Genomic DNA, 13652 nt, shown 5'->3' on the forward strand with positions numbered 1-13652 from the left:
AGAATATTTAGGAAATTAAGAGGAAAAAATCAGCCATAATCTCTCGACCTTAAACAAAGCCTGTTTCCTTTGTGCATGGTCCTTTTGAGTCTTGGATCACGAGCACTTATATTTATTTTTAGTGGTTGCAAGGACAGAGTGCATGCACAGTGTTTTTTGTCTTCTCCTTTTTGCTCACAACTATACTGTAAGCATTATTTTCATGTTGCTACATCTCTGGATGGTTGTTTAGAATGATCCCCTAGCTGACTCCATCCTGCTGATAACCATCTAAGTTGCTTCCAATTTTTTTGTCAAGTGATATTTTGCAACACCAAAGCCCAGCGAAGCACAATCTCCCACTGTTCCCTGGGAACTGATTGTAATACGGTTTGACTTCTGCTTATTTCCTCCTTTCCTCCGAGGAGTGTTGGGAGACAGCGCTCTTAGAGAACGGTTAGAAAAACGACAATCATAAAATTAGGAGAAGAGAGACCATGAAGTGAAAGCACGTTGAGCTTTTAGAAAAAAGTCGCTTTAACAACTCAGGCTGTGCTGTTTATGTTTTGTTTTTGTAATTCACGAATCGGGCATGAGTTTATAATCATAATTTTGACAAAATGCTTTCCATTTGTGCAGTGCTTGGTGCTTTTTCTGGGACGCTGTTCGATGTATCAGCTGAGGGCTTTAGTGCAGGAAGACCAGGGTTTGGATATCTGCTTCTCTCTTGTTATCTTCAGCTGCTGCAGCCCCCAGTCTGTCTTTCTGCAAAATACGAGTGGTAATAAGCCAGGAGGGAGGACTGGTTAAGATCATCCCTTATGGGCACTGAGCAGTAATGGGAAGAAGAAGGAGGAGGAGTGGCCAGAGTACAGGAGGCCTTCCACAGCAGAGGGAAGTGAAAACCTTTTATTCCTGGGCCTCAGTTTCTCCATTTATATGGGGGCGGGGCTTGGTGTATGGTCTCCAAAGCCTTTCCTGCTTCTGGGAGCCTCCCAGGGACCCCTGCCCTGGCATCTGTCCACCCACCTCAACAGGGCGTCCAGGACTCCTCTCTCCACTCAGCTCAGCCTTCGGTGCCTGAGAAACCTTGCAGGGCAGTGCCCTGGCCTCCAGGGCAGCATAGGGCTGTGGCATCCTTTATAGCCTCTGACATAATTTGGGGAAGCGGTGTGAGTGGGATCTGTAGATTCAACACATATTTATAAATCTCGAACAAGTGTCATTGATTTGTTGGCAAAGCTAGTTAGCAATAACCTTATCTTCTCTTTGAATAACGATCATTAATCATCCCCCCTCCCCGCCTCGCAGAAGAGAAGGCAGCCCAGTATATAGTGGTAGAGAGCCTGAAAGGCAGAATCAGAGATTTGGTTCCAGGCCTCTCTGCGCCCATTTGTCAAATGGGAATGATAACAGCACCTACCTCATAGGGCTGTTGTGGAGACTGTAAGCTATACCGCCTGTTCAGGAGACAGCGGAGTGCCAGGCACACAGTAAGTGCTCAGTTAATGGTTAGTTGTTATTACCGTAATAATTATCAGCAAATGGGAAGACAGAGCGCTTTGTAGGCATGGGACTAGGTGCCAAGGACAGAGATGTGAAGATGTCCTAGAGGCCCCCCCCACCCCCGAACCCAGGTGAAAACTGGTGAGTCTACAGGCCAGGACGAGGCCAAGCGTCCAGCGTGAGGCCAGAGCCAAACCCAGGGCTGGAGAGCGGGTTCCCGCCGCGCGCTCCAGGCCGGGGCTCCCCGATCCCGGGGACGCGCCCCGATCGCCGCCCTTAACCTCTGGTTTTGGAACGCACCCTTTCTCAGGCTGGTCTCTTGTCCCGGGAGGACCGCGTCTTCGTCTCCGCCCCGGGGCGGTGTCTTCGGAGCTCCCGGGGAGACCCGCTTGCCGCAGCACTGGGCGCCCTCGCGCACCTCCCCTCGCTCCGGGTCCGCGGAGGGTTCCGGCGCCCGCGGAGGCCCTTTAAAAGGCAGAGTCTGGTCCGCAGGGGGCGGGCGGGGGGCGCTGACCGCCGCCCGAGGCCCGGCCCCTCCTCCCCGCCCCTCCCTCGGTCCGTCCCTCCCCGGGTCCCCGCGTCGCTCGCTCGCTCGCTCGCTCGCCGGGCGAACGCTCCGCCTCCGTCAGTCGGCTCGGCTGTCGAGAGAGCGGCGTGGAGCCGGAGCCGGGGCCGGACGCGCGGCCGGGGGCTGGGGGCTGGGAGATCGGCGCCCGCCGCCTGGCGAGGCCTGAGCCACGATGGCCGAGATGGGCAGCAAGGGGGTGACCGCAGGGAAGATCGCCAGCAACGTGCAGAAGAAGCTCACGCGCGCGCAGGAGAAGGTGAGGGAGCCAGATCCCCGGCCTTCGCGCGGTCCCGGCCACCTGTCCCCTCCCTCCCCCTAACCCCTCACCCCCAGGGGCTGGTCCTCACCCGGGATCAGGCCCTGTCACCTCCGGACGACCGCTGCTGGGAGCCTTCGGGGGTCCACGGGCTGCAGCCCCCAGCGTTCTGGGCGCCCCCTCCGGTCCGCGTCTTGTCTCCCCACCCCCGGCAGGGGCAGGAGAGGGCGCAGCTGTCCCCTCAACCCCCCCCCCCCGCCCTCGTTTCCCTCCCCCTCCCCCCCAACCCGCTTTGTATCTCCTCCGCCTGTCTGCAGAGAAGAGGCGGCCCACGCTCTTCTCGGGGCGCGAGGTCCAGAAAACCCAACGTTGGAGACCGAGGGCCGGGAGGCTGGGAGGCTGGGTGGCACCCCTAGCCCCTCAGCCCCACGCGAGCCACGCGGGCGGGGCCGGCTCCAGGGGGAAGGAGGGAGCCTGTTACCCGTCCCCCAGGGCCGCCGTGCTCCGGGAATCCCGAGGCTGCCCCGAGGCCCGCGGGTGCTGGAGCACTCGCTCTCCAGGCCTCTGGGCGCTTCCTACGCCCTCCGTTCCCTCCTCCCCGCCCGCCTCTCCACCTTCTGTCCCCGCCGGCCGCAGGAGGGATCGAGTTTCCTTTGCCGAGAGGTGCCCGCGGCCTGGCCGCTCCCGCCCGGCCCTCAGGGAGCACGGCGCTGCGCGCCCCTCGGGGAGGTGCTCCCGCTCCAGCCCCGGCTTGGCGTTTCCGGCGGCTGGGGAGGGGGTGGTGGCTCCGGTTTTGGGAGCCCACCACCTGGGTGGGGAGCTGGCTCGAAGGAGCTGGGGCTAAGCCGGGGGGCATGGAGGGGCGCCTCAGGAAACCCGACCCCTCGGCGCCCAGGGCAGCGGGCAGCAGGCGAGGGGGGACGCAGCTGGGGCTTCCAGCGGCTCCCTGACGGTGCCGGACGTGCGGGACCCGGGGGCGGGGGTCCGCGCGCGCTCACTTTTCCCTCCCAAGCCACCTCTGGTTCATTGAATTGGATCACGCCAGCTGCTGACGCCACTTCCCCTGCCGCCTCGGACTCTGAAATCTAGGATTGTAGAATCCGTGCTCCAGCCGGGGTGGTCCCCAGGGCCCCCCAGCGGAGTCAGCCCTCTCTCCCGCCCGACGCTCAGCCGAGAGGAGGAATCTGGGGACCGGTCGGCCTTCCCCTGCCTGGCTGTGGCTGTTTATAAACAATGACTTTTGCAGCTAAGACCTGCGGGGCTCCCTAAGGATGCGGTCACGTGATTGGGGCGGGGGGGGGGGGGACGGCGGCTAGAGCTTCCCGGGCGCCTCCCTAAGTCCCGTCGCTCATCCTTAAGGTCCCAGGCTAAGGAGATAGGTGGGTGTGTGTGGAGGTTAGGGCCCTCAGCCAGTCTCCAGATCTGGCCTGGCCCCAGCAGCTGTACCACCCCCCCCTCCGGGCCCCGGGCAGGGGGAGGGATTAGAGCACCGCAGATAGCTGGTGTGTGTGTGGGGCGGGGGGGGGGGGGGGGAGGCTGGGAAGGCTTCTATGAGCGTCGGTGGGGGTGGAGGGGCAGATGCTTCTGCCCTTGCTTCCTCCCCCTCCCCCCTCCCTCGCCCTGGACTGGGTAATCCATCTAGGTGCCTGGAGCCGGCAGCTCTGGGCTAAGCCTACTTCCTGCTGCTGAGGGGCTGGGAAAGATGAATGGGAAGCAGAAGGTTAGCTGAGACCAGGTCCCCGCCCCCACTCCACTGACGTCCTATTCCTTCCTAGCTCCCCTTGGCTCTTTTGGTGTCCCCATTGTCCTGGTTTGCCTTGTCTCTGCAGCAACTCTTTCAGTAACTTCAGGGACAGCAGGCATGACCTGTGTCCCTTCCTTGTAAGTGGCAGTATGTCATTACTGACCCCACTGAGCTGCCACCCCTCCCTCTTCAGCTCCTGTTCTGTGGCATGGGCAGTTGGCTGACAGCTGGTCAGCCATGGGTGCTGGCCTTGGCCAAGGGCTGGCACTGCCCAAGCCTGGGCTCTAAGTGACCGGAGTTGTTGAGTGCTGCCTGTGTTGTGGCCCTCAGGCACTGGTGAGGAGACCCTCCCCCCATCGGAAGCCAGAGAGTAGCCTTCCTTCAGTCTCCTCGGTTGTGGGCCCTGCCGCGGTACCCCCTTCCCAGAAGCCTGATGCATCTCCCCTTTGCCCTCCTGTGGTTCAGAGTGTGTCATCTGCTGGTGGTCTTCAGGACCATGTCTAATTCACAGTGTCAGTGGTCTCACAGGTACCACCCCACCCCGCCCTTCCCCCACCTGGCCTCTGCCAGATCAGTGAATGATGGGGACAGTTCCAGCGGTCCGGTTGCCCTAGGAGGGCATCTCCTGGTCAGGGACAAGCAGTAGCTGGGGTGGAGGGCCTAGACAGTATCCGCATAGGTTCAAGGGCCCCATCTCTCCTTTTCTTCTTTCCCGATTTCCCCACATCCACTCCCAGCCCAAACATCCAGCAGGACTCCGAGGGCGACAGTGTGCTCAAGTTTCCTTGCTTGCCCTCTGGTGCCTACGGAGCCAGCTCTCCTGTGCCCCCAGCCTAGTGGGTGTCTGCATGGGTCTTGGCTTGGCGTTACCCATCTCACCCTCCCCCATCCCTGTGTCGCTGCTCTGGGTGCTGTCCCTGAGGGGAGAGCAGACCTGCGTGTGCACCCAAATGTTCACCTGGCCCTGGCGGAGGTACAGTGACTATGTATGAACAAACAAGGGCATTTGAGGGCTTGGCCTGGGAGTCCTGATGCAGGCTTGTGGGTGGGCTGACTTGTGCTGTGTGCTCCTCGTTCAGCAAATTCTGCCTTGGGCATGTGCTGTGTGCCTGGCCCCGGGCCCCGCCGAGGGTGCCGTGGGGAGCGGGCTGTGCTGGCTTTGACTGCCGTGGAGCTTACTGTTGTAAGGTCCTGTGGCCTCTGGTCATGAGGACGGCGTAAGCGTATATCGGAGGGGCCAGCAGGGTCTGAGCTTGGCAGTGACACTGCTCACCTCCCAGCCGCCGGCTGCCCCCAGAGTGCTGGGGTGCAGAGCGTGTGCCTGGAGCTCGGCCCGGGGGCGTCATGAGGTCACCTTCCCATTGCGTCCATTTTTGGGCCTCAGTAGGGTGGCTGGATAGAGCCAAAGGTAGGGTGGAGCCCGGGTCAGATGACAGAGGATTAGAGGTTGGCGGGCTGGGCCCCTTGGGGGAGGGGATGGTGGGGGAGAAGGGACAGCTGGGATGGGGGTGGAACCTGGCCTGCTTGCCCCTGAGGCCCACTGCTCAGGCGTCCTCACAGAGCAGAGCAGTGTGCTTGAGGGAGGCTGTGTGCTGGCAGAGCTGGGGCTGCTGATGAGCACAAGGAAGGAGGCTCCGGCAGGGGGTGGGAGTATGCACTCTGTCCCCCTAGGCCGCCTAGAGCCTGCTGGGAATGGGGAGGCCCAGCTGGGAGAGGGCAGGGCCCAGGGCTGGCAAGTCAGAGTGGAAGGTGCGGCAGTTATTTATAGGACCCTGACACATGGCCCCGATGGCACCACATTTGCCTGGTGGTCAAGGTCTCCCAACAAAGTGGCTGTGTTAGCCTCAGCTGGAGCCAGGCCTGTATGACCAGTCTTTATCCTCACGGCAGCCGTAGAAGAGCCGTGCCATAGGGAGGAGCAGGTGCCCTGGGAGTGGGGCCCACCTGGGTGCCTCCCAGCTTCCTCTCACCTCCCCCCTTCCCCAGGCCCCAGCCACCCATTGCTCCCCTCCCCCCACATTCTGCATTTCTGTTTCCTTATCTTGGTGTCCATCTCTCTGTCCCTGGGTGTCTGAGGACTCTTCCTCCCCTCTCTTTTGTCTGTGCCCACACCCTGCCCCATGTCGCCTGTTCCTTGGCCTCTCCCTATCTGCCTGCTCTGTGTCTCTTTCCTCTGAGTTTGCACAAGGCTTTTGTACCCGCCTACCCTTGGAGCAGCTTGTCCCTGAACCTCAATTATTGATGGAGATGGTTCACCCACTGGACGGAAGGCTCCTGAACCAGGCATCATCTCTGGGAGCATGTCTATAGGGGCTCAGGACATTTGGCTAGGGAATGTGGACACGGAAAGATTGGAAGCATGGCCTCCAGACTTCCCTGAGCTCTGGGGGTCCTGGCTGGGCTGGGGCCTGGGGGTGAGCTGGGTCCCCACTCAGCAGAGCCCTGCTGGCTCATGGCAGGACTCAGAATGAGGCAAAGGCCGTTTTGCCCAGGGGCCTGCAGACCAGGATGTGTTCACTGGGCTACGTGGGGCACGGAGAGTGTTCTGGGAGGGTCCTTGTGGGCTGAGGTATGGGGCGAGAGTGAGCACAGGAGGCCAGCAGCTCGCTGACCACGTCCCTCTCCCTGGACCAGGCAGTTTGGATTCAGCTTGTCCCTTACAAGCTGTGTGACTTTCACGATGTGAAGAGAATGTTTCTGTCCCTCCTTCCTGCCGGAACCTAAGGCCAGGCCTTGCATTGTTCTTTTTCCATGAGTTTCTAGAATCCCTGGGTCCTCCCCTCAGTGTTAGGCCTCTTTCTTACTACAGGAGAAGAGACTACAGGAGCACGTCAAAAAGGCAGCCTGCATGGGCTTGGCAGGCAGGCAGTCCTTGGTTTCCCTATAGGACCTTGGGCAAGCAGCAGGACCTTCATCTATAAAGTGTGGTAATAATGGTTCCTCTGTGCTTATTTGTGTTGGAGAGTAAAGCCTTGGACGGTGCCCGGCACATAGCAAGTGCTCACTAAATGCCAGCTCTGTGGGGCAGGGCAGTACAGTGAGGCCACCCTGGAGCCTGCCGTCCCTGCCTAGGCCTGCTTCCCAACCTTCTCCCTGTGAGTGTCCATTACAGACCTCTACAGACAGCTAATCCCTGCTGAGCCCTTAGCTGATCAGGGCTTATGATGGTGTGCGTGTGTGTGCATGCCTGTGTGTGTGTGTGTGTGTGTGTGTGTGTGTGTGTGTGTGTGTTTAAAGGGGCAGCCGGCGGCAGGGGAGGGAATCAGACAGCTCTGGAGTGAATATCAACTTTCCTACAGATAAACTCGGTGACCCTGGGTAAGTTATTCCCCCTCTCTGGGCTTCTTCACTTTGGCCATCAGTAAAGTGAAGGGGGTTGCTCATCCGTTCTTTAATTCATGGAAGGAACATTGAGCACCCACTATGTGTTGGGCACTGTTCTAGGGACAGGGGGTAGAGGGCTGAGCAAAACCAAGCCCCACCCTCAGGGAGCTGACATTCTAGCTTGGGGAGACGGTAAAGAAACAAACATGTGCTGGCAGGTGGAGTGGGTTCTGAGAACTGGGCTCAGCGTTTCCCGAGCATCCCTTAGTTACCACTGCTGAGGACTCAGGTGTGGATGTGAACACGGGCTCTCACACAGTGCAAGGGATTGGCCAGGGAGAGGCTGACTGGAAGCTTCTGGGCTCCAGGTAAGAGGGCACCTGGAGGAGGAAGGCTTTCCGTTAGATGTCACCCTTGGATGTTGTGTTTCTCTAAAGACTCTTTGGGAAGAGTTTCTTTTTGGGACTAAAAGTGCAAAGGAAAGGATGCCCATGCTAAAACTGCTCAGCAGGGCACTGACGGAGGACAGGCCCGGGCAGCTTGGAAGCGGGGCAGGGGCTCTGGGTTTGGAATGTAGAATGAGGGGGTCAGAGGGGCCACTGAAAGAGGAGGAGGGAGGCACCAAAGATGACCCAGACTTGGGGGTGGATGTTTGTAAGACTTTTTAGGAAGCTGAGTCTGAATCTCTCCCTAGCATTACTGCCCGTGGGCAAGACTCATTGACCTCTCGGAGTCTGTTCCCTCCCTTGGTATCGGGGTGTGTGCCTTGCGGGGTGCTGTGCAGATTAAATGCACGGGGCTCACCATTTCCCAAAGGAGCTGGTCTTGTGCTGTGGATGGGACACCCTCGTGGGAACTGGCTGGCACCTGGGGGTGCTGGTGCCTCCCCAAAGGGGCTGTCACCTCCCAAAGAGGTCACTCACTTCAGGCAGAACAGACTCCATGCTAAGGGCTGACAGGGGTCAGGGCTGGGCAGTTGAAAAGGGAAAGGCAGGCCTCTTCTTGTTCCGAGGGAAGAGTTGGTCAAATATTAACTTGATAATAACAGCCATGGTTTACTGTGTACCTGCTGAGTGCCAGGTGCTTGGTGAAAACTCTCATCTCCACTGCAACCAGGTGAGGTCATTATGATTCCCATTCAGCAGATCAAAACACTGAGGCCCAGCAGTCGTATGACTTGCCCACGGGCTCTCCTGGTCAACTATCTGGGTTACCAGGTCTCTGGCAGAGATGTGAAATGAGATGTGAATCTCTAGTGACCCCTGCTGACCCCTCCTGACCAGGAAGGCCTTGTCTATCAGGTGGATCATCTGACAGATTTGGATCCCCAAGACCTTCTTCCTCCCCCATTAAATGAGTTTTGGGGGCTCTTGTCCCCTCTGTCTAGCCGTACACTTGGGGTGTGACCTTCACTCTTATGGGTCTTGTGGTGGGCTCTGGGGTGTGGAAACTGCCGGAGGTTTCCTGATGTAGCCCAAAGCAAGGGTTTCTGCATGCAAGTAAGGACTAACGAGGCAATGTGGTGTGTGTTTATGTGAGCGTGTGTGTTTTCCCAAATATAAAAGCTGTATCCAGTTCATTCAGTATAAAGAAACACTCTCTATTCTGAGATTCTGTCTACTTTTGTTTGTATTATTGTAACAGTGTTTCTTTTATGAAATGATGTTAATAGAGTTGTTTTTTAATGTTATAGAGGAGGATATAGTCATGCAATTGACCATACACACATGCTGGTCTTTTCCTGGAGTGGAATCTGAAAGTCTGGGACTTACTACCCACCCCTGGGGGTGTGAGGGGGGAGGGGGACCTTGCTGCCCAGCCCCACGCAATTGCTCTGGTGGGAGGCAGGTCTCCTGGGTGCAGGCTTGAGGCTGGCCCAGGGCAGCCTGAGGCAAGCTCCCTAGAATATCTGCTCCACGAGGGTGGGTCCCGCCTCCTATGGTAGCTGTGGCACCTCCAGCTCAGCACATGGCACGTGCTCAGTGCATAACTTCTGCACAGGCTCGTGGATTCCTCAGGCAGGGCTGGCCAAGGCCTGGGAGATGCCCTGAGTGTTCAGGGTGCAGGGTGGGTGGTGTAGGAGAGCCAGGACTGCAGGATTTCAGGCCTTCAGAGAGCAGAAAAGGCCAGAGTTAGAGCTCAGGGCTTGGAGTCAGATGGAGGGGCACCTCCTGCGCCATGAAGGCCATTCCGAGGGACCCAGGCATCACAGTACCATCTCCCCCAGTAAAATGGCCCAGGACCATGGCGGGGCGAACCTGAGCCAGAGGCTGCAGAGCTTGGGCCCAGAAACCGGGAGTGGGCTGGCGCCCTGCTCGGGAGCCCTGCCTGGCTTTAGGCCAGATGCCAGAGAGGACGTGGCCTGGGCCTCCTGCCAGAGTCTTCTTCCAACCTGAGAAAGCTTTTAGGTGACACAGGCGCTGGGGATCGCTGACCTGGGGGTCTGTGTGGTTTGCTGAACCCGCGACCTCGCTGTTAGGGCCGGCGAACTGCTGTCCTCAGCCCCAACCCTGCTGTACTCTTTGCTGGACCTCCTCCCTCTGCTTCCTGGACTCACCTTCAACCACACTGCAGCGCGGATGGGGTGGGATTGGGGGCCCAGCATGGGTGGAGGCGGGGGGTTGGAGACTGGCTGCAGGGATGGCCTCAGGGCACGGAGAGCTTCTTGGTGCCCTGCGGGTGGGCATTTGTGCCCCCCCCCCTGCTGTGTCCAAGCCTGAGGCGATGCGCTGCCCCCCCCCCCCCCCCCCGTCCCCCCCAAGGGCAGTGAGCCGAGGCCGCCTCCGCCTCTGCAGCACCAGGGCCGCAGTGTCTCTGGGTTGTGCCCCACAGGCTGGGAGTGAGTGGGCGGCTGCCAGCCACAGCGCCACAGGGCCGTAGGGAGGGACTCCTTGCGGCTGGTGCTGGGCCAGCGCTCCGAGGCCTTCTGGGCCCCTGAAGGCTCCCTGTTCCTGGCTCCCAGGGCACCTTTGTAGGGACGTCCCTGCTGGCTCCGTGTTTTAGATGCCTCTACCCACACTGAACTAGCTCCCTCAGCTTATTTTTCCGGCTGTCCTTCCCCTGTCTGTGGCTTGCCCACTGCGGGCCAGGATGCTGAGATGCGGCGGGTGCTGAGAGAGAACCTGCCCTGCCCTCAAGGGGCTCCCAGTGCCCATCACGGCACTCGGGGGAGACTGAGGGCAAGGGCACTGGTGCCCTGGACATGAGAGCCTCTCATCCACCTGGGGCAATCAAGGAAGTCTCCTCAGAGGAGGTGGCACTTGAGCTGGGTTTGAAAGGCAGAGAAGGTGGGTTGTGGGGTACGCAAGGATGTTTCTGGCAGCCTGTTGAGGGTGGCTGGAATGTGTGTGAGTAAGGGTGGTGGTGGGGGGTGGGGCCCGAGACTGAAAGGATAGGTGGTGGGGGGTGGGGGGGAGCAGGCCCCGGAGGGCTGGGAGGGACCCCAGACCCCTATGCACCTCAACCTGCTTATCTTTCTTCCTCACGTGTTGCCTGAGCCATGGGTCTGTCGTCCAGTCTGGGCTTAGCTGAGGACCCAGTGTCTCACTGGCCAGGGCCCAAGGAGCCCCTGGCTTTGAGGAAAAGGAGCCCCAGGGTAAGTCCTGCATCCCCTGAGGGAATGGCCTCTGGCTTGGCCAGGCTGGGATCTAGGTGTGCCCGGGAAGGGGGCCTGGGGTAGGGCTGCCATCCTGGAGTCCACCCTGTCAGGTGATGTCTGCTCCCCAAGCTTGCCGGAAACCACACAACGTCTTATACTCCCTGCCTCACATGTGTCCCTGCTTCTGGGTTTTGGGTCCCCAAGGTGACACTGAGGGTGAGTGACACCTCTAGGTTTGGAGAGCTTAACAGCCCGGAGGGGCCATCATGGCATCAATTCACCCTCTCCAGGCAGCCCTGTGGGCTCCGCCCTTTGTGGCCAGGCCACTGGTCAGATGGCCACGTGGGGGTCCCCTAGTTCCTGGGTTGGAAAAGGGGGGGTCCTCAAGGGAGGAGGGGTCGTGCCAGCGGGTGGGGTCTCTGGCTGTCAGCGCAGACTGCAGGGAGAGGAGTGGACAAAGGAAAAGTACTGTTGTACGGATGGAAGCCCAGGGGCGGCTCTGGCTGGCGAGGCGGTTGGCCTTCTGCTCCCGCCTGTGGCTTGAGGGGCTCTCAGAGGCCGTGAGGCCGGAAGGCGGATTGGGTAACGGGAGAGCCTTTGTCAGACTGGCTGCTTTTCCAACAGCTGCTGCTACTTTCTTTGGACCCTCTGCTCAGCTCAGCCTCTCCCCAGGACTGTGGCCAACATGCCTGAGCCCTGGACGAGCCTGGGCCCACCATTGGGCACCAGGGACAGACCTGGCGCAGGCAATCTGGGCTGGAAGAAACCCCACAAGGGGCCCCCCGCTCCCTACCCCCATCCACTATAGAGCCCCTATTTCTCTGCTCTGAGGGGGCATCATCACTCTGCCAGGACATGATAACTATCTTGGGGGTCAGATACAGGTGGGGGTGATGCAGGTGCTAACCTGGGGCCCCGGGCACTGGCAGTGGAGCAAGGGCAGAGATTGAACTGGGGTTAAGAGGTGTGTGCGGGGAGGAAGACAGACCCTAAAAGAGAGGATGGAGTGTGGCCCCAGTGACCGCTCGCCTACTCTGCGGGCCTGGGCCTCTCTGCAGCCCCGTTTCCTCCTCTGTAAATGGGAACAAGAGTTCCTGCCCCACAGGCTTGTGTAGAGGGTCCAGGAGGAAGTGAATGCAATCAATGCCTGGTCCCTGGTGGGAGCTGACACATGGGTTTTTTCCCAGGGAGCATCTTGGGGAAGCACCTGAGAACCCACACGTATGGACCATTCTGGCTTTGGTGTTTTGAGCTGTTTTGCTTATGACAGGATTCTTGACATTGAACTGTGGTGTACTTTTTTCCCCTTCTTTTTTTTCCTTTATTGGCTGAAAAAGCTAATTTGGGAGGTGGTGGTATCACCTCCTAGAGGAGGGAAGTCAGAGCCCCCGAGCCAGAGCCCGATTGAAGGAGGTGGTGGTGGGGGGAGGCAACAGGTTCAGGTGGGCTGTGCTTTCAGGGACCGGGCGAGGGGCACAAAGCTGGGGTCAGAGGTGAGGGGTCGCCCATCATTCGTTCATTCGAGGAGCCTGATGTGCAACGGAAGACTCCAGGCTTGAGAGACTTGGGCTGAACCCTAGCTCGGCCTCCAAGCCTCAGTGTGCCCATCTGGGAGTTGGGAAGCATGAGACTCTCCTCTCCATGAGACAAGGTGAACCCGGGGACTCCTGTAAGTGCTAGTGGCAGAGCTGTGTCCCTGCTGGCTCCAGCTGGCTCTGGAGAGTTTAGGAGGGAGCACAGTCTTCCTGTCTCTGTGGAATTTTGTGATTTATGAAGAACACTTATACCCACCATTTTTCATTTTATGCATTGTCTTGCTGACCCGTGAGGTAGGCAGGACTGGATTATGGTTCCATTTGGCAGGTGAGAACACTGATGCTTAGGGAAACCCTGGGATTTCCTCCCTTCCATTCATCAGACTTGGCCCCAGGTTGGTCTTTCCCAGGTGCTGCCACCCCCCTCCCTAAATCCAGGACTAGGGAGAGACTGCTGAAGTGCACAGGTGCATGTCTAGGCATGGGGTGCGCGCGCGTGCGTGTGTGTGTGTGTGTGTGTGTGGTGGGGAAGGCGGCCCCTGGTCGCCCCAGGAGGCTGGCACACCAGAGGAGAAGGTAAAGCTGCAGAACTGGCCCTTCCCTGAGTTGGGGGGTTTCCTCATTGCCTGCCATTCGCCAACCAACTTTACAAGAGGTGGGAGTGTGGCTGTCCCCAGGAACCAAGGGACCTCAGAGGGTCAGGTTTGGAGAGAGCGGGTCTGATCCGCACTCCCCGGGGAGCCCAAAGGTAGAGGGGGAGCTGAGCACAGGCACCATCACTCCCACCTCCCATGAAGAAAGAGCCGGGGGGCCCTGGGGCAGGGGAGACTTGAGGATGAGCTAATTGCTGCAAGTGTGAGCTGAGTGAGTCGTGATCTAAAATGAGAGACAAAATCCACAATTCATTGGATGCATTTGCTGAACCTGGGACAGGACCCAAATACTGTTGTTTTTCTGAAATAGTAAACCAAGCCAGGGGTTTATTTATTTGTATCCTCTCTCCACCCCTCAAGGATTCAGTCTAACAGTCTGTCCTGGCAGTGGGCTTGGCTCAGCTAGAATGTCACTGCCCTCCCCAAGTTGACTGCCTCCCCCTCCTGGCTGGGTGGACTGTGGGTCTGGAGGAGGCCACAACCAAGGGG

General features: G+C 59.1%; 1 protein-coding gene and 1 long non-coding RNA gene across 20 annotated transcripts in view; one reads left to right on the forward strand and one right to left on the reverse strand.

Annotated features, from left to right (window-relative positions):
* Window positions 1–482: 482 nt before the first annotated feature.
* LOC115520614 lies at window positions 483–2024 on the reverse strand. Its single transcript, XR_003970822.1, has 3 exons — window positions 1786–2024; window positions 1009–1162; window positions 483–744 (listed from the first exon to the last, which is right to left on the reverse strand). It is a non-coding gene; the product is annotated as an uncharacterized LOC115520614 (long non-coding RNA).
* A 94-nt stretch (window positions 2025–2118) lies between these two features.
* The window catches only part of BIN1 (bridging integrator 1), a 55222-nt gene continuing 43688 nt past the window's right edge, over window positions 2119–13652 (forward strand). For 4 of the 19 annotated variants that reach the window (XM_030325138.1, XM_030325135.1, XM_030325136.1 and 1 more), the window contains exon 1: window positions 2124–2309. In XM_030325138.1, the coding sequence (XP_030180998.1) occupies window positions 2226–2309 (84 nt within the window). In that variant the 5' untranslated portion in view covers window positions 2124–2225. Of the gene's footprint in view, window positions 2310–13652 lie in introns of all 19 variants that reach the window. The other 15 variants (XM_030325132.1, XM_030325133.1, XM_030325129.1 and 12 more) reach the window with 9 other exon arrangements.

This window comes from Lynx canadensis, chromosome C1, assembly GCF_007474595.2.
Source record: "Lynx canadensis isolate LIC74 chromosome C1, mLynCan4.pri.v2, whole genome shotgun sequence".
NCBI lineage: Eukaryota > Metazoa > Chordata > Mammalia > Carnivora > Felidae > Lynx > Lynx canadensis.